This window comes from Canis aureus, chromosome 16, assembly GCF_053574225.1.
Source record: "Canis aureus isolate CA01 chromosome 16, VMU_Caureus_v.1.0, whole genome shotgun sequence".
Lineage (NCBI taxonomy): Eukaryota > Metazoa > Chordata > Mammalia > Carnivora > Canidae > Canis > Canis aureus.
Window position 1 is genome coordinate 26461850 of NC_135626.1, and position 27238 is coordinate 26489087.

At 35.3% G+C, this 27238-nt stretch overlaps 1 protein-coding gene across 6 annotated transcripts in view; it reads right to left on the minus strand.

Moving 5' to 3' along the window:
- MED13 (mediator complex subunit 13) overlaps positions 1–27238 on the minus strand; it is a 102477-nt gene that overhangs the window by 52379 nt on the left and 22860 nt on the right. For all 6 annotated transcript variants that reach the window (XR_013354282.1, XR_013354283.1, XR_013354284.1 and 3 more), the window contains exons 4-9: positions 19002–19147; positions 17962–18159; positions 16296–16490; positions 15574–15736; positions 15275–15385; positions 3105–3788 (exon numbers count right to left, since the gene is read on the minus strand). Coding sequence is in view for 3 of the 6 variants with exons in the window: in XM_077852389.1 (XP_077708515.1) it covers positions 3105–3788; positions 15275–15385; positions 15574–15736; positions 16296–16490; positions 17962–18159; positions 19002–19147 (1497 nt within the window). In the remaining 3 variants the exon portion in view is untranslated. The remainder of the gene's footprint in view (positions 1–3104; positions 3789–15274; positions 15386–15573; positions 15737–16295; positions 16491–17961; positions 18160–19001; positions 19148–27238) is intronic.

Genomic DNA, 27238 nt, shown 5'->3' on the forward strand with positions numbered 1-27238 from the left:
AAGGAATATTAAAAGAAAATATGTCTTTAACAGTAGAGAAAATAAGAGAGGCTACAAATGGGTCAGACATTTTAATTTTGCTTAGTCTCAGGGAAGCTCGAAATCAATGAAAATAGAGGAGAGAAAGCACATAGCTTAGATAGAATATGCAAGAGGGGACTACAGGCAACCTATATAAACAAACTGCCCCCCTAAAATAAGAGAAAATCTGGACCTGTATCTTTAAACAGAATTGAAAATAAAAGCTGAAAATGGAAGGGAAAAAAAGGGTTTCTTTTCTAAGAAAAATGAACAAGCTACCTGGTAAAGACCCAAGACTTGACATCCTCTTCATTCTGGAATTTAGGCACCAGGCCTCTCCTCCAAATCATTCCCAACACTGTTATCATAAAACAGTACACAGAACTGATAATAACTAAATTATTTACTAAGGCCTGCCAATCAGCTCCCCTATTCCTTCCTTTATTCTAAAATGTGTATGGAAAAAAAAAAAATTAAAAAAAAAAATAAAATGTGTATGAAGAGAGATGCCTGAGTGGCTCAGCAGTTGAGCGTCTGTCTGCCTTCAGCTCAGGTCGTGATCCTTGGGTCCTGGGATCAAGTGTCACATCGGGCTCCCTGCGTGAAGCCTGCTTCTCCCTTTGCCTATGTCTCTTCCTCTCTCTCTGTGTCTCTCATGAATAAATAAAACCTTTAAAAATAAATGAAATAAAATGTGTGTGAAGAGGAGCACCTGGGTGGCTCAGTCAAGTAAGCATCTCTTCATTTCACCTCAGGTCATGATCTCAGAATTGTGAGCATCTCCCTCACCACCACCACTGGGCTTTGAGCTGGGCATAGGGCCTGCTTAAGTTTCTCTCTGCCCCTCTCTTCCTCTCAATAAAAAAAAAAAAAAAAAAGTTTATAAAGAAATAATTATTTAAAAAAGTGATGAGAGGGATCCCCGGGTGGTGCAGCGGTTTGGTGCCTGTCTTTGGCCCAGGGTGCGATCCTGGAGACCCGGGATCGAATCCCACATCGGGCTCCCAGTGCATGGGGCCTGCTTCTCCCTCTGCCTATGTTTCTGCCTCTCTCTCTCTCTTTCTGTGTGACTATCATTAAAAAAAAAAAAAAAAAGTGATGAGAGGCAGGATAGTAAAAAGATGAAAATAAAGTAATTCTAAAGACAAAAAAGTTGGGACGCCTGGGTGGCTCAGCGGTTGGGTGTCTTATCTTTGACTCAGGGCCTGATCCCCAAGTCCTGGGATCGAGTCTCATATTGGGCTTCCTGCATGGAGCCTGCTTGTCCCTCTGCCTGTGTCTCTGCCTAGCATGAATAAATAAATAAAATCTTAAAAAAAAAAAGAAATATAGAACATTAAACAAGAAGAGGATGAACTTTTTAAAAAAAGTCAGAAATAAAACATGAGCAATAAATTTTAAGACTTCAAGAAAGGCCTAGAAGAAATCTGAGAAATCCTCTTAGAATATAAAGGAAAAAAACAAATGGAAAATGAGAGAAAATACAGAAGCTCAACACGTGAATTACAGAGGTTCCACAGTGAATGAGGAAAAAAAAATGCAGATATTATACAAGAAGAGAACTTCCCAGCAGCAAGACACAGGGGGGAAAAAAAAACCGAAAAAAAAAAAAAAAAAAAAGACTTCAAACTGAGCCAGCTGTCCGCAAATGCCCAATATAAGGACTGAACAAAAGATTACTATATCTGCACATATTCTTGTAAATTTTTAAATTCTAAGCTAAAGAAAAGACTCAGCAGTTTAGTGCCGCCTTCAGCCCAGGGTGCAATCCTAGAGACCCAGGATTAAGTCCCATGTCAGGCTCCCTGCATGGCACGCCTGCTTCTCCATCTCCCTCTGCCTGTGCCTGTGCCTCTCTCTGTTGTGTCGCATGAATAAACAAATAAAATCTTAAAAAAAAAAAAAAAAAAAGACTCAATACTTTTGCTAACAGGGTAATGCAGAAGAAATACAGTCTTTGCATACTACTTGGTCTTGAAATGGTACGAAGATACTTTTAATGACTATAATGGTGTTTTGTTGGGTGACTTTCACCTTTTAGAAAAGTCTATAGCTAAAAATGCAAAAGGCTTATGGGACAGAATATAAATGTTATCAGAATAACATAGTAAAGAGAGACCCAAAGAGCTTACCACATAAAGTATGTCACAAAGGCAAACCATAAAAAGGGGGAAGATATCTGTGGCACATATAACTAATATAAGATTAATAGCGAGAACGTGCAAAGAATTGGGGGAAAAAAGGAAAAGAAAAATGGAATAAAGGATATCTATTTATATAGAGGAAATCTAAATGTTCAATGACATTTTAAGTGATGCTTGATCTTGCTACAAATCTCGAAAACATGAATTAAGACAGTAAGATGCCCTTCAGCACACAGAAAATTAGCCAAATTAAAAGTCTTGTAATACCAAACACTGAAGAAAAAACTATTCTCATACACTGCTGGTCGATGAGGGTTTAAACTGGTATAGGTGGAAAGCCAACTCGGCAACAACCCTTAATACTGAATATGGACATACCAATGGCCCAGCAATTCCACTTTTAGATTATTACCTAGGGAAATCTTACACAAATACACGAGGAAAGGTGTACAAAAAAGTTCATGGCTATATCCTATGTAACCAGAAAAAAAATGAAAAATACCCCAACATGTCCATCTTTTCAAAAGTAAATAAATTATGTATATTCATAACAAAGAAATACTATAGAGCAATCAAAATGAATTGACTGAGGTACGTGTATAAAAACATTTATAGAAAGGATATAAATACCAAATTTAGGACAGAGGAAAGAAAAACGGAGGAAGAAAAATAGTACACAGAAGTTCTAATTATATGCAAAATCCTTAAGTTGGTTGATAAACGATATTATTTTCTCCACTTTTTTCTGTGACTAATATTTCACAATAAATAGGTTCCCTGAGGGAAAAAAAAAAAACACAGTAAAAAAACTATGAAAAACTAATATTTAAAGGATTATTCTAAATCCTACTCCAAAACTAATTCTGGAGTTCTAGTATCAAGAACTTACATCATTTCTACTCTTAAATTATAAGTAGTGACTATTAAAAAAATACATACTCTGTAACTGAAGTTACACTTTCCTGTCCAAAAGGTCCAACTGGATCATCCTTGAATTTATCACTTGGAAGCTGAGGTGGTAAAAACTCTACATCTTTTTTCTTTGGGACTTTGTAATACTTCCAGGCTATATTAGCTTCATCTTCTTCCAAGTTTACTGCTGTACCAACATATACTGTAGGTTCTACAGCTTCCTGGAATTGAGCTGGAAAAGACTGGGATAAACTGTCTATCCTATCTTCCATTGGTTTAGAAGGAACCAGGGGATCTGGTGTTGGCATTTGATAAAAATGTTGACTTTGAGGAGTTGAAGGTGTTTTAGTCACTCCTTCATCAACCACGTCACATGGGTGAGGACTAAGTGGGGGTGGTTGAGGTGAATTTGCCATTTCGGTGCCATGCATCTGAGGAGTCTTTGCTACATCATTAGTTCGGATGTTTGAAAATCTCACTTGACTGTCTGGGGCGGAGATCACAAGTCTTTGGCTAGCTGAATCTGTATCCATGCCAACATCATCACTAACAGATACACGATGGTGAAAAGGAGTCAAGGGGCGTTTCTGGGGTTTTTCACTCTTTTCTTGTTTTTCATTGGTCTTGTGCTTAGGAAGTACTTGTTGTTGCTGACTTAAAGATGGTGCCTGTCCTTGTTGTCCAGGATTTCTTGGTTTGAGACTTTTGTGCCTGAAAAATTAAAAGAAAAGGTTTAATGTTCACAGTATCATTATTATATCAAAGCACACAATTCACTTAGACATTTCATGTGTTTTTTTTTTATGTAGTTTGAATTTACATGGAAAAAAATACTTTGTTCAGTAACCTAAAATGAAGAATTGCAAAAAGATTCATAAAAGCCAATTCTCTTCTGCTCATTTAGTAGCTATGTGATCAGATAACCAAGATGGCTTACCTTAAGTAACCTAAATATTTTAGTATCTGAATAAATACAGAGATAAAATTCTATTTTAAGATAAAGAAGTAGAGAAAGAGCTGAAATTCATTCATTTATGAATATACCTATTTCAGAATAATTGTTATAAATAAAAGCCTTGGCTGAGCTCAATAAACATCTACAATTTTATAGCAACCAGCTAGAAAACTTACCCTACAGAAAAAAAGTTAAATCATTCTGGATAGCATTGCAACTGACTGATGGGCCCTACACAGTCAGTACCTTCCTTCTCCTAATGCTTACCATTACAAAGAATCAGCTAACTGGAAAAGCAAAGGAAAATGCTTAAAAGAATCATGTTCCTCATAATGTGAAGCAAATTTGAAACCAAAAAACTTAAAATTATACACCTAAAAACCTAGTAATTTTTGTTCAGAGTTTAAGATTTCTTTAAGTGTAGTAAAAATACTGTGCACCTTGAAATAAACTGAACTGACAGTGATGTATATAACATTTTTTTAAACTAAGAAACTAGGCAAAAAAAAATGTAGAGAAATACAAAGTTGAAGGATTCAGTATTCATTAGATTTTTTAAGTTTTCTTTTAAAATTTACTTTATTAATGGTCTTGTTATATAAGAGATAACCACAAAGAGTATGATAAAGCAATTGTATGTACTTCTTTGAAGAACCCTGTCTACTCAGGAAACATGCTGAACATCCTTCTGTACAGAGTCTCAGACGTATGTACGGGGTGGGGGGGAAAGCATGAAAGTTATCAAATAAAACTGGAATTATCTCAAAAAGACACAGGAAATATCCACCATTAACCTGATAACAAAAGCAAAGATATTATAAGAAAAGAAAATCACAGAACAATATCCCTCAAGAATACAGATATAAAATATCAGCAACCCAATAATATATAAAAGGATAATACATCATGACTAAATGAGAGTTGTACCGGGAATGTACGGCATAACATCCAATAGAAATCAATATTATTTACCACAGTAATATAATAAAACCATATAATTATCTCCTTAAGTAAAAAAAAAAAAAATTTATCTCCTTAAGTACAGAAAAACATCTGGCAAAATTAAACAGATAATTCATTGTAAAAAAGACTCAAAATGCAAGGACTAAAACTTAATCTGATAAAGGACATCTATGAAAAACTACAGCTAATATCCTATTTAATGATAACAGACTGAATAATTCATCCCTAAAACTGGGAACAAAGCAAAAATATTAAGTCAACATTTATATTCAATAATTTTTTGAAAGTTTTTTTTTAATTTACTTGAGAGAGAATGAGTAGCAGTGGGAGTGGGAGTAGGAGGGAGGAGGAGAGAGAATCTGAAGTAGAGCCCACACCGTGCACAGAGCCCAATACAAGACTTAATCCCATGACCTCGAGATCACCACCTGAGGAGCTGAAACAAAGAGTTGGATGTTTAACTAAGCCACCCAAGCATCTCTTTATTCAAAGTTTTAGCCAATGTAATAAGAAAAAGAGATCAGAGGTTTCAAAGAAATAAGAAAAATTGTTTTTTTTTAAGATTTATTTATTTATTCATAGAGAGAGAGAGGCAGAGACACAGGCAGAGGAAGAAGCAGGCTCCATGCAGGGAGCCTGACGCGGGACTCAATCCCGGGTCTCCAGGATCACACCGTGGGTTGCAGGCAGCACTAAACCGCTGCGCCACCAGGGCTGCCCAAAAAACTGTCTTTAATCATTGTAAATTTTAAATGAGGGGTCAGGCTCATCACCTCAATCTCAACCAATTATTAAAAGTGGAACAATCTAACCAATTATTAAAAGTGGAACAATCTGACCTGTGCTTTCTTTTTTTTTTAATATATTTTTTTAATTTTTATTTATTTATGATAGTCACACACACAGAGAGAGAGAGAGGCAGAGACACAGGCAGAGGGAGAAGCAGGCTCCATGCACCGGGAGCCCGACGTGGGATTCGATCCCGGGTCTCCAGGATCGCGCGCTGGGCCAAAGGCAGGCGCCAAACCGCTGCGCCACCCAGGGATCCCTGACCTGTGCTTTCTGATGTAACATAATACAAAGCAACACAGCCCACTCATGAAGTAGTCTCATCAAAAAAATTGAACCTGAGGGGCACGTCAGTGGTTCAGATGGTTAAACGTCCGACTCTCGATTTCAGCTCAGGTAATGATCTCAGGGTCCTGAGATCAAGCCTAGTGTCTGGCTCTGCATGTTGGGTGTGGAGCCAGCTTAAGATTCTCTCTCCCTCTGCTCCCACCTACAGCTCACACATGTGTGTGCTCTCTCTCAAAAATGACAAAAATAAAATTGTAAAAATTGAACGTGAATGCATTAAGCCTCTAGATAGTACTGTCCAACAAAATTTTCTGTAATGACAGAAATGTTCTGTAAGTGGCTACTGAAGACCTGATATGTGGCTAGTTCAATTGAGAAACTGAATTTTTAAGTGTATTTAAATCCAAATACTTGGGCAGCTCGGGTGGCTCAGTGGTTTAGTGCTGCTTTCAGCCCAGGGCCTGATCATGGAGACCTGGGATGGAGTCCCATGTCAGGCTCCCTGCATGGAGCCTGAGTCTCCCTCTGCCTGTGTCTGTGCCTCTCTCTCTCTCTCTCTCTCTCTGTGCGTCTCTCATGAATAAGTAAATAAAAACTTTAAAAAATAATAATAAATAAATCCAAATACTTTAGCCACTGGTGATTAACATAGCTGGAACTGGACAGCACAGCTCTAGAACTAACTTTTACAGAAACGCAAAGGATAAAGGAAGAAATTAAATGACACTAAAAGAACAAGTTATAATATATGACAAATTGAGAAACCCAGAATGTGGAACATTCCACAGGACAACTGACGCAGTTTCTCCAACAGAGGCAATGTCATAAAAATGGAGTAGGCAATTACAAGAGAGAGAAGACTTAATAATCATATGTATAGGCCTTGTCCAGATCCTTGTCAAGCCAACCAACTACAAAAAGACATTTATGAAAAAAAAAAAAAAAAAAAAAAAAAAAAGGCCTTTATGAGACAAATCTGTAGAGGGGAGGAGATGACACTAAGAAAATATTCTTCTTCTTCTTAGGTGTGATAATGGAATCATAGTTATGTAAGAAAATAATAAAATATTAATAATTAACAAAATTAAAATATTCAAGTTGCATACTGAAGGACTGAAACGATATTAAGACTTGCTTTAGGGACACCTGGGTGGCTGAGTGGTTGAGCATCTGCCTTCGGCTCAGGACATGATCCTGGAGTCCCTGCATGGAACCTGCTTCTCCCTCTGCCTATGTCTTTGTGTCTCCCGTGAATAAATAAATAAAATCTTCAAAAAAAAAAAAAAAAAAAAAAAAGACTTGCTTTAAAAATCTTCAGCAATGGGATGCCTGGGTAGCTTAGTGGTTGAGCATCTGCCTTTGGCTCGGGGCCTAATCCTGGGGTCCTGGGATCGAGTCCCACATTAGGCTTCCTTCATGAAGCCTACTCCCTCCCTCTGCCTATGTCTCTCTCTCTCTCATGAATAAATAAATAAAATTTTAAAATAAAATAAAAATCTTCAGGAAGAGTGCAGCATAGGCAACACCCTCATAAAATGTTAAATCTTCATAGTATTATGTAGTAGTATAAACTTAAAAATAGAATGGGATCTATACACACTACATAAAAAAATACTCATGATTACTGTTTATCAAAATAAGCAAGTTGCAGAACAGTATACATAACATGATTCCATTTGTATGAAAGAAAGCAGGCAGATCTAAATACATATATTAGGGAATTCAGTTTTTAATTTTATTTCATGTGCATTATTTGAATTATTCAAATAGCATTCAAAAACTTTTAATAAAAAAATTGATCATTAAAAAACAAGTAGTATATTCCAATGTAGGAATAATCTCTTCTCTGATCATCCTGTCTTTGAATATTTTCAATGACAAGGCTCACATTACCTTATAATACTCACTGTTAAATAGCCCTAGTTGTTAAAAAATAAATTTTAAATTTTTTTAATTTTAAATAATCTATCCCCAATATGCTCAAACTAACAACCCTGATATCAAGAGTCCCACACTCCTCAAACTCAGCCAACCATGCACCCTGTTAAAAAATAATTTATATTGGGACACCTGGGTGGCTCAACAGTTGAGCGTCTGCCTTTGGCTCAGGTCATGATCCAAGTCCCAGGATCGAGTCCCACATCGGGCTTCCTGCATGGAGTCTGCTTCTCCCTCTGCCTATGTCTCTGCCTCTCCTCTGTGTGTCTCTCATGAATAAATAAATACAATCTTTAAAAAATAATAATAATTTATGTTGAAGAGAAACTTCCCTTTTCTGTATCTTCCAGTCATTAGTCGTAGTTCTATTTCTAAAGTTGTGCTGTGAAAGAAAAAGAAAGAAAGAAAGAAAGAAAGAAAGAAAGAAAGAAAGAAAGAAAGAAAGAAAGAAAGAAAGAAAGAAAGAAAGAAAGAAAGAAAGTTGTGCTGTCCAACAATGGTATCCAGAGTCGTATGTGGCTACTGAAAACTCAAAATATGTTTAGTCCAAATTGAGATGTGCTACAAGTATAAAACGTACACCAGATTTTGAAGACATGAAACAAAGGGCCCCACGCATCTCATTAATACTTTATACTGATAGGTCAAAATAATAATTTTAGATGAATCAAAGTCAATAAAACATTCAAATTTTTACAAATATTCAGTAAGAGAGGAAGTCTAGATGAAGCAAATGTAATATAGATGGCTGCTATCTAAGAATGCACTATCCAACTTTCTTTTCTGTATGTCTGAAATTTTTCACAACAAAACAAGGTAGAACTGAAACATAAAAAAATAGTAACACAGAAAATAACTGGAGCAAAATTAAAGTGTCCAAAGGCCCTTGTCTATTCCATAAAGAAAACAAAGACATAAAGATTACCTTTAGACTTTACAGAAAACAAATGCATCAATGTTTGATTCAATTTACAAAAGAATCAAGAGTATGTAACTTCTAGGCTAGCTGAAGAAGTAAAAAAGGACAATAGTCAACAATAACAACAGGCAAGGGGAAGGAAAGCAAAGAAAAAAACAGGGAAAAACAAAAAGTAGGAATAATTAGATATTATGACAGTTTTTATTCATTTAATTCAAACATTTTAGCATCTACTAAAGAAGTCCTCAAAGTATGGCCCATAGACTCTTTCAGGGGTTGTATAGGGCTCAAACCATTATCATAATAGCATCAAGACATTATTTGTCCTTTTCATTATGTTGGTATTTATAATGATGTTATAAAAGCAAAGGATAGTAAAATTGCTGGTAACAAAACATGAATTAAGGCAGTGGTACTATTAGTAGTATACTATGTTATCACTACACACTCAATTTTTCTTTAAAGCCAGATTCACTCGAGAATATCCTTCAAAAGACACTAAAAGTGAGTAATTTTTATTTAATTTCAGTCTTTGCATATATATTCTATATAAAGATTTAGGAAAAGCATCTAGCTGACTCAGCTGGTAGAGCATGCGACTTGATCTTGGGGCCATGAGTTCAAGCCTCACTTTGTGTGTAGAGTTTATTTAAAAAACAAAAACATCCTTTAAAAAAAAGAAACAGGAAATACACATAAAGCATTTCTGCCACATAATACAAACAATGGCTGATTTAAAGGAAAGTCCTTATTGAGCTGCAAGCTAATCTAGCCATATTTTTATGGAACACTATCTTCATTTAAAAAATTAATTTGTCACTTTAAGGAAGAACAAATAATTAAATATAAGCTTTTAAGCAAGAACTAAAATTTGGAAACTATCTGCAACAATAAGGTTCACAACTTCCCAATATTAAAAAGATTTTTCTGATGAGATCATCAGTGATATTAATGAATGCATTTTTTATACCACATAACAAAATGTGTCAACATTCAAAGGATCCACATAATGCAGTGACTTTGTATTTTCCAAATGATGAATGATGTTATAAAATCATGCATAAGTAAAAGATCCATTCAGTTATTATGAAGTACAAGAATTTGATTAACATGGTTTCAGATCACACATTAAGACTTTTTTAAGATTTTATTTATTTATTCATGAGAGACACACAGAGAGAGAGGCAGAGACACAGGCAGAGGGAGAAGCAGGCTCTCTGCAACGCCCCAATGTGGGACTCGATCCTGGATCATGCCCTGAGCTGAAGAGGCACCACCCCGGTGTCCCCCATTAAGACTTTAGATTACACTTTAAGACACTACCATTTGTCAAATTTTGGTGTAGTATCAAAGTATATTCACAATTACCTGAAAAAGGTATTTAAAATACTCTGCCCCTTTCCCAACTGCATAGCTATAGCTATGTGAGGCTGGATTTTCTTTACATACTTCAACTAAGACAATATACACAAGATTGGTTGCAGAAACAGATGAGGATCCAGATATCTGCTATTAAGCTCAACCACTGAAGAGAGTTGCAAAACTCTACAACAATGCCATCCTTCTAATTTTTATTTACTTTGGAAAATATAGGTGATTTCTATTAAAGTATTTTATTCATGTTGGTATGTACTGAGTTTATTGGTATTTTTTAATAAATTAAACAGAACTTTCAAATTCCACTAAAATAGACATAAATAGATGTAACTAACCCACACAAATAAAAGCACCTTGGGGTACTCAATAATTTTTAAGAGTTTAAGAGTGTAAATGAGTGATGAGACCAAAAGTTAAGACTTAAGTTATGCAAGACACTAAGGAGAGATAATATCTCCAATGATCTAAGGGAAACTATTAGGTTATATTCCAAGTATATAAGGGATATGAAAAGTACACAGCCATAGATCCATTTACCCTTTAATAAGGGTAAGAAACTATTAATTTAGGACATATACTAATAGCAGTGGCTCTCTAAAATTTCATTAACATTAAAACAAAGCCCTTTTTGTCTATGTGGACACTTTCCTTAAAGCTAGTCTACTTTAGGGGTGCCCTGGGTGGCTCAGTCGGTTGAGCATCCAACTTTTGGTTTTAGCTCAGGTCATGATCTTGAGGTTGTGAGATCAAGCCGCGTCGGGCTTCCCATTCAACGAGGGAGTCTGCTCAAGATTCTCTCTCTCTTTCCCTCTTCTCCCTGACCCCATACCTCGCTCTCTAAAAATAACTACATCTTAAAAAAATAAAAAGCTAGTCTTCTTTAAGATAAAGCAACTGAATTTCATAATAGAACTCAACCAATTTGGAGTATTGTCCTAAAAAAGAAGTTGTGTTCTTAAAGTAAAATCCAACAGAATGATCCCCTTAGATTTTTTTTTCCTACTGATTAAAGTTCCTAATATTTTAGTGTTAACATTTGATATTTATTGTATCACTTTCTGTTTAGCTTGCTAAGTGCTAATTTTCTTAAGAACACTCTATCAGACTAAAGCTTAATTTCAATACATGCAAATGCAATATTAATCTCGTTAATAACTAAAAAATGCCAATTAAAACAATTTTAGTCTTTTCACTTACTCTAAAAGCAAAAAGATAATTTTGAGGACTGTTCTCAGATCAGTGAAAGCACCAAAACACCCAGCACTCCCATATTTAGAAAATGGGAGTAAAATAGGATCTTTTTGAATTCAGAAGTATTTAAACAGCCCCCTCTCCCACAATTCTGTACCACATCACCCACCTAATTATTTTCTTTCCTAGCACTCATCACTCTCAATATCTAAAAAGATTAAAAATAAATTAATTTAAAAGATTAAAAATTCTTTAAAATAATTACCTACCCCATTAGTGTACAGGGTTCATAACAGCAGGAGCCTTATTCACTAGTGTATTGGAGCCTAGGACATCTATCATAGAATAAGTGTTCAAAAAAATCTAATAAATAATTGATAGTCATAAACGTGTTATTTTTTTTAAAAGTAAACACAAACAAAAAACTTCTGGAAACAACCTATTTGTCCATCAAACCCAGAATGATTAAATATACTATGGTACTTCCATTTAGTAGAATAACAAGAAGTTTTTAAAAATAATATCATAGAAAAACTGTGGAAAGATAATAATTGATAAGTAGTCAATTCTAGGGAAAGGTAGTAGCATTTGAAAAGAGACTGACAGTGGTCAAGGGTAACTTCAGCTCTATTTGTATAATCTAAATTTCTTCAAATCATACATTATATATTCATGCAGATTGTTTATATAATTGTTTATGTAATATTTTTCAAATCGATTTCTACAAGAAATTAACACACAATAGTCAGGGTCCAGCCCTGTCTCACACAGAGGAAATCTACCATAGAGAATCCACTACAAAAAAAACACAAACAAACAAACACAGGAAAGTGAGGCAACTTACAGACTACTAATAATGACTTCTAGAACTATAAGGACTGTTAAGATAAAATAGTATCATCATCAATGAAGCTTGGGATGGTGTTAGAACCATCCTGAGAAGTGTTTAGTTAGAATCATAGTGGGACCACAGAAGAAGGGGCCACAAATGAGACGCAGAACTGCTGATGGAATTAGCTCAAAAAAGGGGTGGGGAAATGCCCTGGCTTCTTTCCTCATCTCATTAACCAATCTTCTATTATTGCCTCCCATAGCCAAACCAGAAAGCAAATAGGACTAGACAGATCACCATGTTGTATACTTTAAACTTACATAATGCTATTTATTAGTTATATCTCAATAAAGCTGGAGGAGGAAAAACACAACAAACACATGTAGAAAGGAAAGCAAAAGAACCTAGGAAATGTAGTCCTCTGCAATACAGAACAGAATAGGGAAAAAGCAGGGATAGATATGATAGCAAATTGGCTGACTAGCACAGTCAAGTTATCAATATATGCTCTACTTCCTATCTTCTATGGCAGCAAGATAATACTCACACATGATGGCTTAACATCTATTTTAAGCCTCATGTAAGAATTAAATAAGAGAACCTAATTTGAGGGAAGTGGAAGAGGAATTAGAAGTACAAAATGCAATAGTGGGGCAGAAAACGTAAATGATTATAAACATATTTCCTAGAGGAGCAAATCTACCAAAATAAGTCACACATAGAGATTATACAAAATTTCATTATATCAAATTTCTCTATATCTGGGAGGAATTTCTGGAAATATGAGATACAGTAAATTTTGAAAAATAAAAGTTCAGCTTAGAACCAAGAATTTAAACTTAAATTTGTTTACCAATCCATATGCATTTTGAGTGTCTTCCTCTGAACCATTTTTTAAAGTTTTTATTAATTAATTAATTAATTAATTAATCTATCAGAGAGAGAGAGATAGAAAGCAAGCACAAGCAGGATGAGTGGCAGGTAAAGGGAAAAGCAGGCTCCCCACTAAGCAGGGAGCCAGATGTGGGACTCAATCCCAGAACCCTGGGATCATGACCTGAGCCAAAGGCAGACACTTGACCATCTAAGCCACCGAGGCATCCCCTCTAAAACCATTTTAAACAAATATACTCAAAACTGCTAAAAGAATAAAGCAAGATTCTAGGTTAGGAACTAAAAAAGAGCTGCTTGATAAAAATGCCAATATATGGAAAGAAAAGCCTAATTTCATTTAAGCATTCTACTGGTCTTAGACTAGGAACTGGAAAATTTCTGTAAAGGACCAGATGGTAAATACTTTAGGCTCTGGAGGCCATATAGTCTGTGTCCCAACTACTCAACTCTGTGAAAGCAGCCATAGTTGACATGTAAATAAACAGATGTGGCTCTGTTCCAATAAATCTTTATGGACATTAAAATTTGAATTTTATGTAAGTTTCACATGTCACAGAATACTCTTCTTCAATTTTTTCTAATTAAAAATTTAAGTAATTTTCATCTCACAGGCCATATGAAAACAGGCAGCGAGCCAAATTTGGCCAATATCATAGCTACTGATCTCTGGTCTCAGACAAATAATGTCATGGAGTTCTACATTTCAAAATAAGGTTTGGGTCCCTCCCCCACCAACCCCAGCCCGAGTAGCTATGATGTTTAACTATTCTCAACTATTAAACAAGAGCTAATCTATCCAAATTTTTATTCCAATCTGTCAGCAACAGAGACAAGTTTTTAACACAGTTGTTAGACTTTAAAAAAATTATACAGTCTCTAATCCAAAGAATCTATGTAAGTACACTTAACCTATGGAAAAACAAACCGAACACTTGAGAGTCTGTCACTGAATTCAATCAAACTAAGCCAATGTAAAAAAAAACAAAAAAAAACAAAACCTGGCCCTAACACACAAGCACTCCATTCTTGCACTCTAACACACTTTCACTCACATCTGTAACAAAAGAGTAGCCAACTATTAGCTCATAACTTCTCTTATGGGATGTCAGTGCCATTACTTGTTTACAAGATTGCAAAAGTGTATGATTTAATAACCTCTAGGCAATATAATCTGAATGCCTCTAATAACCAATCTCTGATAACCAAGTCTCCAATATAGAAATACAACTGCTGAAAGAATTCCAAGTTCATCCATTATACCAATCTTTTAAGTAATTCAGTCTGTTAGAAAGCTTGTATTTTTACAGTGCAGTTTCAATCTATTGTAGGATCATACTTTCTGAATCTTATTTCAGTATTTTACATACAGTTTTCCCAGAAGGATGTTATAATAATAAATTGCTGCACAAAACCTAATACCATATTTACTCTAAAAAGGACTGCAGAGGGGCACCTGGGTGGCTCAGTGGTTGAGCATCTGCCTTTGGCTCAGGTTGTGATCCCGGGGTCCTGGGATTGAGTCCCCCATCAGGCTCCGCACAGGGAGCCTGCTTCTCCCTCTGCCTATGCCTCTGCCCCTTTCTCTGTGTCTCTCATGAGTAAATAAATAAAATCCTAAAAAAAAAAAAGACTGTAGAAATTTTCATCTAGCATATTACATATATCACCTTTTCTAGGAGAAATTTCTCAGGCACAGTCCCATCTATAAACTCTTTTCTCAAGAGACTTGTGTGCTTTTACCTTATAGATACTATATACTATAATCCAGTATAAGATTCATTTTATTTAACTGTAAAACCAAGCCTTCACAGTTCAGCTGATAACTGTGTAAGGACTATGGCATATATTTGTATGTATTTCTATTATCAGCTCCAAGTCACTTAATTTTTTTCCCTCAAATTTTCTTTTGAAAAAAACCCTCACACACTGTATTTAGGTAAGCTAGCTCAAAGTGAGCCATTAAGTATTCAACAGCATAAGAAGCTACCACACACACATAGACATCAATCAACTGGGAAAAAACAAACAAACAAACAAACAAACAAAACTACCTCAAACAGCTGCAATTTGTTCTTTGTGTGGCTTCAACAAAATCCCAGGATGCTACTTTATCAGGTATCTCTTCTTCAGATAGACCACCTGATGATGCTGAATATTTCCTCCTAAGATTTGAAATCATAAAATTCTTTAGAATTTATAAGGTGTTCTACAACTATGAATTAATCATTAAAACTGAAGTTTAAAAAAATCAGTTTTTAAAAGTCATACAAATGACTCTTTATACTTTATCTCCTATGTACAAGTAACTACCAACATGCAATATTTTAAACCTGAAAACGAAAACACGTACTTGTTCTGTGCCCTGTTCATATTGCATTCTTGCCAAACTCTATCCACCACATGATTTGCTAATTTTCTGGGTATTTTCCCACCATGGTGGCTAGTACTATCAGAGCTGAAGCCATCAGATACTGAAGAAAATTTGACCCACTTCTGGGCAGACTGAGGATCAACTGAAAACAAACAAAAAAGAATAGGCTATAGGAGAATAAAAGTACATTTAAAGTAACATTATTTGGGCATGGGATATGTTTTTATGTCTTTTGCTTGTTAATTACACAATATACTCCACAGCTATCTGGTATCCATCCATACATTTTGAGGTAAAAGGCATGTTACTATATTTAAAATACAGAAAGCAAAAAATCCAAACAGATGATGTAAACTTGATCATAGTGTTATAGTAATGCTGACTTCTTGATCTGGAGGATTAAAATATAGTTATATAGGAGAGTGTTCTCAAGTTTGGGAAATACACTGAGTACTTGGGTGTAATGGGGCATTATGTCTGCAGCATGTTCTCAAAATGGTTCAGAAAAAGACCAGTGATAATGAATGTATACATCGAAAGAGGGTGATGGAACAAATGGTTCCAACAGTTGGAAATCTGGATGAGGGAGTTCTTTGTATTGTATATGGAAACTGAAATTACTTCAAAATAGTTCTTTTTAAAGTGCTGATATATTCAAAATAACAGACTTACAACTAGTGCTAGAAAAAATATTAATATACCTGTTTGGACTTCCTCAGGAGACGTAGGTGGTGTAAGGGTAACCGAAGACATAGCAGGATCTCTTGTGGAAGCAGGCACTTGGTGGACACCCAAGCAAGAAGCTGAACAGTGAGAGGATCCTACAGAGCTAGGAGTAGGAATGTCTGACTGAGGGACTAGAACAAAGCATGCTGGGTAGATCATTCGGACACCAGCTGAAAGGAAAAAATAATGGACAAGAAAATAAATTACCATTGTGATTATAGTGGGTTTAGTTTCACTCAAAAGTACTGTAATGGAAAAGTGCATATGATTATATTTATTTAAAGAAAATGAAAATATATTTAATGAGTTTTTAGAAATATATGCTCCTTTTGGCATAGATTTTTCTGGAAGAAACCACGAGAAGCTGTTAATACCTTTAGTGGTTGCCTTCAGTAAGAGACTTAGAAGTAAGCGGCTTTCTCCTTTCATTTTTGGATTTTCTAACCAAGAGTGTGTATTACTTTTAAATCTTTATTTGTAAATTTGACAAACTATAGTGTGTATTGCTTTTAAAAAATTTTTAAGTATAACAAAGGTAAGCTGGGCACTAGAATTACAGACCATTTTCTGCTTCTTCTTTATAGGTCTCTTTTTATGAAAGCCTAATATATGTTTGTGTTTTGTTTCTGGTCTTGTCATAGCTATCCTAGTAGTAATGCATTTACTGAAATTCAATACTGGTATTTTTTTATTAAAAAAAATACCTGAATAAGGCTATTTTCATATATATATATATATGTATATATATATATAAAACGTTGCCATATGATTCCATTAAATACTGTTGTAGATTCTAATCCTAATTATCTGCTCAATTATACATTCTCCATACTTCCCTCATCTAACATAGAGTATATGTATTCACTCCATTGTTAGGCTTGGCTGTGTGATCTGCATGTGAAATACACCAGACCCAACAGGAGCATTAATTTAAATGTGCTTGCAAGGTCAGTGCAGTCTCTTATTTTTGTCCTTTCCCTCAAGATTAGCAATGTTCCAAATACAGTTTACCTTATTAATCTGGGTCCCTGAATGAGAAGACACATAGAGAAGAGCCAATATAAAAAGAGCTGACCTAGGCAGAGCAGATCAAAGCCACAAGTTCTTTAGGTGCATTTTCTACCTTTTAGAAGTTATCAGAAGCAACAGTTTTACCAAATTTTTAAATACCACATAATACGATTGTCAACTTTCCAGCTTCCAAATGTTACTCATTCATAGTTATCTTCTCCCCACCTTTAGCATGCTTACCTCTAGATGAATATATTTCCTTGCCCCAATGACTTTGGCATCGCAAAGGGACTAGTTTTGTCTAATAGAGTACAAGCAGATGTAATATACATCATATCCTAGCAGAAGCTTCAAATACACTTACATAGTCACACTCAGTCCTTATTATTCCTCTGTTCTTATAAGAACAGCATGTCCCAGATAGTGAGTACTCATTGAACCTATGTTGCAGAATGAGAAGATACAAGGAGCCAAACCACAACCAAGCTGCAGCCCTTAAGTAATGCGAGGAAAAAATAAAGAAATAAATGTTTAATGTTGAAAGCCTCTAAGGTATTAGAATTATTATTCAGCAAAATCTAATAAACAGTCACACATTTTCCCCTTAGAATTAATACTCAGAATCCATACCAACAAGAACTTCTACTGCAGCTAAAGAATCATCTTCCCAATCCATATCTTCCTGTTTTTCTTCAGACATCTCCTTTAAGCAAGATGAGATAGGATAGAATTGTTTCCATTCACCAATCAATTTTTTGGTAGCTGAATCAGACATCTTGAATGCTTGTCCTGTGAGAGTGCCATTTAGTCCAAATGGGCTTAAGATTACTAGAAACCCAGAAGAGACATCAAGTAAGTAATTAAAGACTGGTACACCAGATAGGAATACACTGAATAGTTTGACAAATAATTATGCAATCTAAAATGGAAAGGAAACCTCAGTCATTCCAGAGAAAAATCAATTTATCATACTTCATTACTGTGAAGATAAAGCACAATACTGAATTTATTATAAAATCTTAAAATTTTGAAAAAAAAATCTTAAAATTTTGTCCACAAAAATCTCACATGGTTAGAACTTCAACACAAGTTGGAATTGTACATATATCCTTCAACTTCTCTTGATTTCCAGTAAGAAGCAATTTGAGGAAATACTCTGTGTGTGTGTGTGTGTGTGTGCATGTGTGTGTGTGTGTAAATCTAAGTACTTTTACTATGTACCTCCATGTAAATTTTTAAAAAGCAAATACTAGGGTTAGAATTAAACAAGAACACACTGTCAGTCTTTAAAAACAAATCAGCAATCTTGTATAAATATCAAAGTCCCTGTGTACCAATGTTAAAAATGGCATTATTTATATGACCAGACACAAAAGATGACCTTGAAAACAGAAACATACATATATCTGCTAAATGCTATTTAAAAGAGCACTTGAAAATATGCTGTTATTCATGTACAAAAATCTTCTAAAATAGTATTTGTATTACAAAACTTATTTCATGGAGTTAAAACTCTAATAGGGGAAAAGAAAATAAATTACATCAGAATCATCATTAGGTTAAAGATCAGGGGAAATCTCATTAATACTAAAATTTCAAATTACCAATTGCAGTAACAGTTTTCTTGGAACAATAAGAGATCAAATATGTAAGCCAATAAAATAATCTACCTTGAAATGGGCTATTAGACTGTTGAGCAAGGGTGATATGCTCTTCACTAAGAAGGTATACAGGTTGATGTTGGTTAATTTCCACACTGGTACAAACATTGCTGTCTCCATGCAAGAAAAACGTGAAAGAGCAGGACAAGTGTTCACTAATAAAAAAGAAAAAAGTTCTATTTTAGTGATGATTAATAGCCAAAATAGAAGTTAACTTGCTTTTATTAAGCAGTTATGCTACAAAAATGCACATTTCTCTTTAACCCAGAAATTCTACTTCGTCATTTGAAGGAAAAAAAATTCAGATATAAGCAAAGATTTAGTTTTTTTTTTTTTAAAGCTAAACTTTTTTTTTTTTTTTTAAGATTTTATTTATTTATTCATAGACACAGAGAGAGAGGGGCAGAGACACAGACAGAGGGAGAAGCAGGCTCCACGCAGGGAGCTCGATGTGGGACTGGTTCCTGGGTCCCCAGGATCACACCCCAGGCTGCAGGCGGTGCCAAACCGCTGCACCACGGAGGCTGCCCGCAAAGATTTAGTTTTAAGAAATGTTCTTCACAGCACTATTTATAGTACAAAAAGTTGCAAATAGAGGAACCAGTAAACAAGTTAGGCACACCCACACATATGCTTATAGCACAGCCACCAAAATACTTAAAGGTAAAGGGGAAATGAGTTTAATGGAAAGGGTAGGCTACCAAAATAGTAGAATCTCAAAAAATTGAGTAAAAGAATCTAGGTGTGCAATAGAATTAAGGATGACCTAATTTTTATGTTTATTTTCCCTTATAATTAAGAAATTAAATACAACTGTATTTTCTCATTTACTGTTTCTAATATTGGGCCTCATCCAGTCAAGCATTTAATGTACTGCCCTCCTCTCACCCCCAATGGTAACTTAAAGCAATGATAGATCTTACAATTGGAGGCATCCTAGAATCAAAGTTATATGCAAAGCAGAATATCTTATGAAATTTAGATACGACTGGGAAAATAAAACTTCCCAAGAGGAAAGCATAAGGATCCTTAAGATAAAACATAGAAAGGTCAAATGGCTCAGAAGAGGAGATTGTACACTAAGAAGAATCTATTTTTTTCTCCACACATTTAAGAATGTCTTAAAGAACCAGCTCCTTTTTTTAAGATTTTATTTATTTATTCACGAGAGACACACAGTGAGGGAAAGACAGGCAGAGGGAGAAGTAGGCTCCCTGTGGGGAACCTGATGTGGGGCTCGATCCGAGGACCCCAGAAAAATGACCTGAGCCAAAGGTGGGCAGATGCTCAACCTAAGCCACCCAGGAGTCCCAAAGAACCAGTTCTTTAGAATATAACCATTAATAAACTAAAAACCTGTTGCATCTATCTATAAGCCCTCTCAAATTATTTCTGGACAAAACAAGGGCACAATAAATTAAGTTATAGTAAAAGTAATACTAAAGCTAACAAAAGTGGGAAAACAAAAGGCGAAAAAGAGATGAAGAGTAGTACAGAACTGAGAATTTCTTCATTTTAAATACATGTATCAGGGAGCCAACAGATTGTCAGAAGTTGATAGATCAACCAATTAACTGAAATTTAAGCACATCACTCAAGTTAAAAAGATAACCAAAAGAAAAACTGACAATATTATCACTAATAAAGCCAATTTTATCCTTCATGGTAAAGAATCAGGAGATACTGTCTAAAGTTGGTTAATCAAGGTCTAGGAGGTATAAGCATCTGTAATTATGGCAGTAACCACCAGAAGTAGTAAGCAAAAAAGTTAAAACACAAATGATAGAAAACTAAACCTGATTTCTTCTAGGGAATGGGACTAAAGCCATTAAACAGGAATCTCTCAGGCTTTCAAAATCCATAATATTCTGTACTGCTTAAATCATATTACTTTTAAATTTTTAAAAATTATAAGCTATTGGGTGCCTGGGTGGCTTAGTCAGTTAAGCATCTGCCATCAGCTCTAGTCATGATCTCTGGGTCCTGGGATCGAGCCCTGCATGGGGCCATTGGCTCAGCGGGGAGTCTGCTTCTCCCTCTCACTCTCAAATAAATAAATTGAGAGATTTAAACTGAGCACTCCCTCAGTGCTCTCTCTCTCAAATAAATAAATCTTTAAAAAATTATGAATTCTATAATCAATGATTACTATATCTTTCCCAACCCCAGTAGCCTTTCTTGCTTTAAAGCAAGACAAAACAAAAAATATACTTTTGGAATAACTTGAAATTTACAGAAAAGTTGCACAGGTATCATAGAGAGTTCCTATATACTCTTTACCCAGTTTCCCCTGAAGTTAAATATCTTACAACCATGCTACATTTGTCAAATAAGTAACTAACACTGGTACATTAATTCCAGTCTTTATTTGGAATTCACTAAATTTTCCATTTAGCCATTTTTCTGTTTCAGGATCCAACTCCAGATACCACATTGCACTTAGCCAATGGTTATTTCCCCCTAGCCTTACCTGAAACATAACTGATAAAGCCAAATAGTTTTAAATAGGAAATAAAATTAATTAAATTATTTACTAAATATATTAAGGTTGTTAATCATCTGATTGAAAGGCTAATCCTACTGGAACAACTATTGGCTGAGTAATTACAAAGCCTACAGACATTTGCTTTGGTATAAAAGTAAAATCTAAAATAATCACCGAGAGACAAGATTTAACTAATAACTTTGAGAACTGTCCTTTGAAAAGCAAACCATTGCTAATGCCCTTTCAAAATAAAGACAATTATTATTGCTCTTCAGCAGTAGTAAAGACTCTATAGTGTAAAACAGAAAAAAAAAAAGCATACCAACACAAACCTAAACCCAAATGCGGGGATCCCTGGGTGGCTCAGCGGTTTAGCGCCTGCCTTTGGCCCAGGGTGCAATCCTGGAGTCCTGGGATTGAGCCCCACGTCAGGCTCCCTGCATGGAGCCCGCTTCTCCCTCTGCCTGTGTGTCTCTGCCTCTCTCTCTCTCTCTCTCATGAATAAATAAATAAAATCTTTAAAAAAAAATTATCTTAAAAAAAAAAAAAAAACCTAAACCCAAAATGCTTAAAGCAAAACACGGACACACATTCAGAAGAACCCTTCATTAAATTTAGTATTATATTCAGATCTAAATGAACTATATACTAAGCCACCAAGTGAAAGCAAGTATTATTCCTTTATTCAACAAGTATTTTATGGCTAAGCACATGGCTCTATACTAAACACACATTTAATTATAGTTAAGTGTTGGGCACCCCCGGTGGCGCAGCGGTTTAGCGCCGCCTGCAGCCCGGGGTCTGATCCTGGAGACCCAGGATCGAGTCCCACGTCGGGCTCCCTGCATGGAGCCCGCTTCTCCCTCTGCCTGTGTCTCTGCCTCTCAGTCTCTCTCTCTCTCTGAATAAATAAATTAAAAAAAAATACTTATTAAAAAAATTATAGTTAAGTGTTATTAAAAACCAGGTACAGGATCTAAGAGAATGTCTTAACAAGACCAAGGTAAAAAAAATAAACTTTAATTCTTAAGTGGAAAAGATCAAACTTGTTGGCATCTCAGCTCTTAACAAATAAACAGTATTGAGTTGACAGGTTAAAATAAACTAGAAAAAAAAAAAAAAGAATGAATCAAACTTGGGTAACAACATAAAAGTTTACTCTTATGTCTCATGATACATTATATCAGCCTAACCCCAATACCTATTTCTTCTCCAATTTCATGTCTTACTAATCTTCCTTTAATACTTTCCCTTCTCAACTGGCCTCTCTGCAGTTCCTTAAACACAGGCCTTTGTACCTACTGTTACTCAATCTGAGACATTCCTTGTATCTACATTAACTTTCATTAGGTTTTTGTTCAGATACCTTGTGGGTGCAATTTTCATCAATCATCCTACTTTAAATTGTCCCTTAATTCCTCTTCAGGGGTAGGTTTCATTTGGCTAAATAATCACAATCTAAAATATTACACAGTTCACTTTTTTCTTATAATCGCCCTAGGATGTAAGCTAGGTGGAGAAATCAGTCTCCTTTGTCAATGTCAGCTTTTAAAATAGGTCCTTGACACATAGTATGTACACACTAAATACTGTAAGATATAGTCTATATCTAAGTAACTTATTTCTAATCAAAGATTGCTTTTCTTATCAAGTCCGTATCTATAAAGTGGTCCAAAGCTAGGAAAATGAGTCATCCTCAACTTCATCTTCCTAAACTCCCTATCATCCACTAAATCCATCACCAATTCCTGCTAATTCTAGTTTTTAAATATCCATGATTTGTCATTTATCTTTTTAAGGTCTGAATAACTATTAAAATCCCTAGTTTATCTTGCTTTTCACTGATGCCAGCACTCTTTCTAAAAATTAATCCTGATCATCTAACTGGCAGGCTCAAAATCAACAGTTGCCCAACGCCATAAAGACTAAATAAAAAAACCAAAACAACTTAGTACAGCACTTTAGACCCTTCATTATTTGATCCTTGCCTAACTCTCCAGGGAGAGGTACTTAATCCACCAAGAACTCCAATTTTGTTTAACTAAAATTCCTCCCCACTATCTTAATCATTCAATACTTCTTTATTTTTTTAAAGACTTATTTATTTTAGAGAGAGAAAGAGCATGTATGTACAAGCAAGTGTGGGAGGGACAAAAGGAGAGAGAGAAATCTTTCAAGCCCACTCACCACTGAGAAGCCCTTCACTAGGCTTGATCTCAGGACCCATGAGATCATGACCTGAGCCAAAACCAAGAGTTGGACGCTTGACTGAGCCACCCAGGTACCCAACTTCAACATTCCTTTACACAGCATCTCTGTGCTCCCCTAATATTCTGTGCTTATCATAATATTTATAACACTATTATTTATTTAACTAAATGAACTCCCTGCCAAGTTGTAGATTCTTTGTTAAAAAGAATTACAACTAGGGAAAGCCCAGATGGCTCAGCAGTTTAGCGCCGCCTTCAGCCCAGGGCGTGATCCTGGAGTCCTGGGATCGGGGTCCCGAATCTGGCTCCCTGCATGGAGCCTACTTCTCCCTCTACATGTGTCTCTGCCTTTCTCTCTGTGTCTCTCATGAATAAATAAATAAATCTTAAAAAAAAAAAAAAAAAGGCAAAAGAATTACAACTTTATTATTGGTAGAAAATTGAGTTATTGGTCCCAATTCTTCACCCTCTTCTCTCTCATTTCTTTAATCATGGTAGAAAACACAACATAAAGTTTACCATCTTAATAGTTTTTAAAAAATTTATGAGAGACAATGAGAGAGAGCAAGCACAAGCAGGGGGGAGGGGTAGACCCAGGTACCCACCATCTTAATCATTTTTAATTGTACTGTTCAGTAATGTTAAGTATATTCACATCATTTTGAAACAGATCACCAGAACCTTTTCATCTTGCAAATCTGAAATTACATCCATTAAACAATTCCCTCTTTCTACCTCTTCCAGGCCCTGGCAACCACCAGTTTACTTCCTGTTTCTATGAATTTGACTACTTTAGATCTACTTCATGCAAGCAGAATCATACAGGTTGTGTTTTTGTGACTGGCTTTTTTCATTTAGCATAATGTCCTTAACCATTCATCTATCAATGGACATTTGGGTTGTTTCCACCTCTTGGCTATTGGGCATAGTGCTGCTATGAACATGGGTAAGCCAATCTCCTCAACATTCTGCTTTCCTGTAGTCAAGAGAGTATGGTACTAGCAAAAAAAAAAAAAAAAAAATAGACACACAATATATCAACGGAACAGAACAGAAAACCCAGAATCGGACCTACAACTAGAGTCAACTAATCTTCAACAAAGCAGGAAAGAATATCCAACAGAAAACAATCTCTTCAACAAATGGTGTTGGAAAACTGGAGAGCAACATGCAGAATTAAACTGGACCACTTTCTTACACCATATACAAAAATAAATTCAAAATGGGTTAAAGACCTAAATGTGAGACAGGAAACCATCAAAATCCTAGAGAACACAAGGAACAACCTCTCTGACATCAACTATGGCAACTTTTTACTAGACACATCTCCAAAGGCAAGGGAAATAAAAGCAAAAATAAACTACTGGGATTTCATCAAGATAAAAGGCTTTAAAAAGAAAAAAAATTTTGAGAGAGAAAGAGAATCCTTAAGCAGACTCCTTCTAAGTGCAGTGCCCGACTGAGGGCTCCATCCCAGGACTCTTGAGATCATGATGTGAATCGAAATCAAGAGTCAGTTGGTTGCTTAATCCTCTGAGCTACGAAGGCACCCCAAGATAAAAGCTTCTGCACAATTAAAGAAATGATCAACAAAACTTCAGAATGCAAGAAGATATCTGCAAATGACATATCTGATAAAAGGTTAATATAATATCCAAAATCTATAAAGAACTAATCAAACTCAACACCCAAAAAAATAAATAATCCAGTTAAATGAGCAGAACACATGAACAGACTTTTTTTCCAAAGAAAACATCCAGATGGCTTAGAGACACATGAAAAGATGCTCAACATCACTCATTATCAGGGAAACAGGAATCAAAATTACAATGAGATGCTACCTCAAACTAGTCAGAATGCTAAAATTAACAACAAAGGAAAAAAGTGTTGGTGAGGATGCAGAGAAAGGGGAAATTTCTTTTACACTATTGGTAGGAATGCAAACTGGTGCAGACACTCTGGAAAACAATATGGAGGTTTCTCAAAAAGTCAAAAATAGAACTATACTATGACCCAGCAATTACACTCCTAGCCAAAGGATACAAAATTACTGATTTGAAGGGATACATGCACCCTGATATTTACACAGCAACATTATCAACAACAGCCAAATTATGGAACCCAAATATCTAGACTTGTGAATGGATAAAGAAGTTGTAGTATACATATACAATGGAATATTACCTAGTGATAAAACAGAATGAAATCTTGCCCTTTGCAACGACATGGATGGAGCCAGAGTAGATGATGCTAAGTGAAATAAGTCAGAGAAAGACAAATACCATATGATTTCACTCATATGGGGAATTTAAGAAACAAAACAGATGAACTGGGGTAGGAGAGAGAAGCTAACCATAAAAGAGACTCTTAACTATAGAGAACAAACTGAAGGTTGCTGGAGGGGAGGTGGGCAAGGGGATGGGCTAAATGGGTGATGGGTATTAAGGAGGACACTTGTGATGAACACTAGGTATTACATGTAAGCAGTGCATCCGTAATTTATACTTCTGAAACTAATATGACACTATATGTAACTAAAAACTCAAAAAAAACAAAAAACAAAAAAAAAAGGTCCTGCTTTTAATTCTCTTAGAAGTAGGACTGCTGGATCATACAGTAGTTCTAGTCTTAACTTTTTGAAGAACTCCATAATGTTTTCCATAGAGGTTGTACTATTTTACAATCCCACCAATAGTGAAAAAGGGTTACAATTTCTCTATCACTAACACTTGTTAGTTTTCTTTTCTTTTTTTTTTTTTTTTTTAATACTAGGCATACTAAGGTGGTATCTCATTGTGATTTTGACTTGCATTTCTCTGATTGGTGATGTTGACCATCTTTTTATACGCTATTGGTCATCCCTATATCTTTGAAGAAATCTTTTCAAGTCTTTTGCCCAGTTTTAAATTGGGTTACTGGACTTTTTATTGTTGGGTTGTAGTTCTTTACACATGCTGGGTATTCACCTTTATCAGATATATAATTTGCAAATATTTTTTCCCATTCTATAAATTGCTTTTTCACTAATAATGTCCTGTGTTGCACAAAGATATTTGATATAGTTCTATTTGTTCATTTTTGCTTTTGTTGCCTATGCTTTTGGTGTCATAATCAAGAAATCACTACCAAATCTAACATCATAAAGCTTTTCCTCTATGTTGTCTTCTAGGAGATTTATTGTTTTGGATTTTACATTCAGGTTTTTAGTCCAGTTTAATTTTTGTATATACTACAAGATATAAAGGCCAGCTTCATTCTTTTACAGATGGATACTAAGTTTTCAAACATCATTTGCTGAATCATCATCTTTTCCTGAGTACTCCTGGCCCCCCTGTATGTATGTACTGAAACGATGTTTGATGAGTTTATTTATAGACTTTCCTAACTCCATCAGTTTACATATCTGTAGGCCAGCATCACAGTGATTACTGTGGCTTTGTAATTATGTTTTGCTCACCCTCTCTTTATTCAGGATCTTTGGTGTGACATTGTAGTTCCTCCCATTAGAGGTGAAATATACTTCCCCAACCTTCACTCAGGCTTGCTTTGTA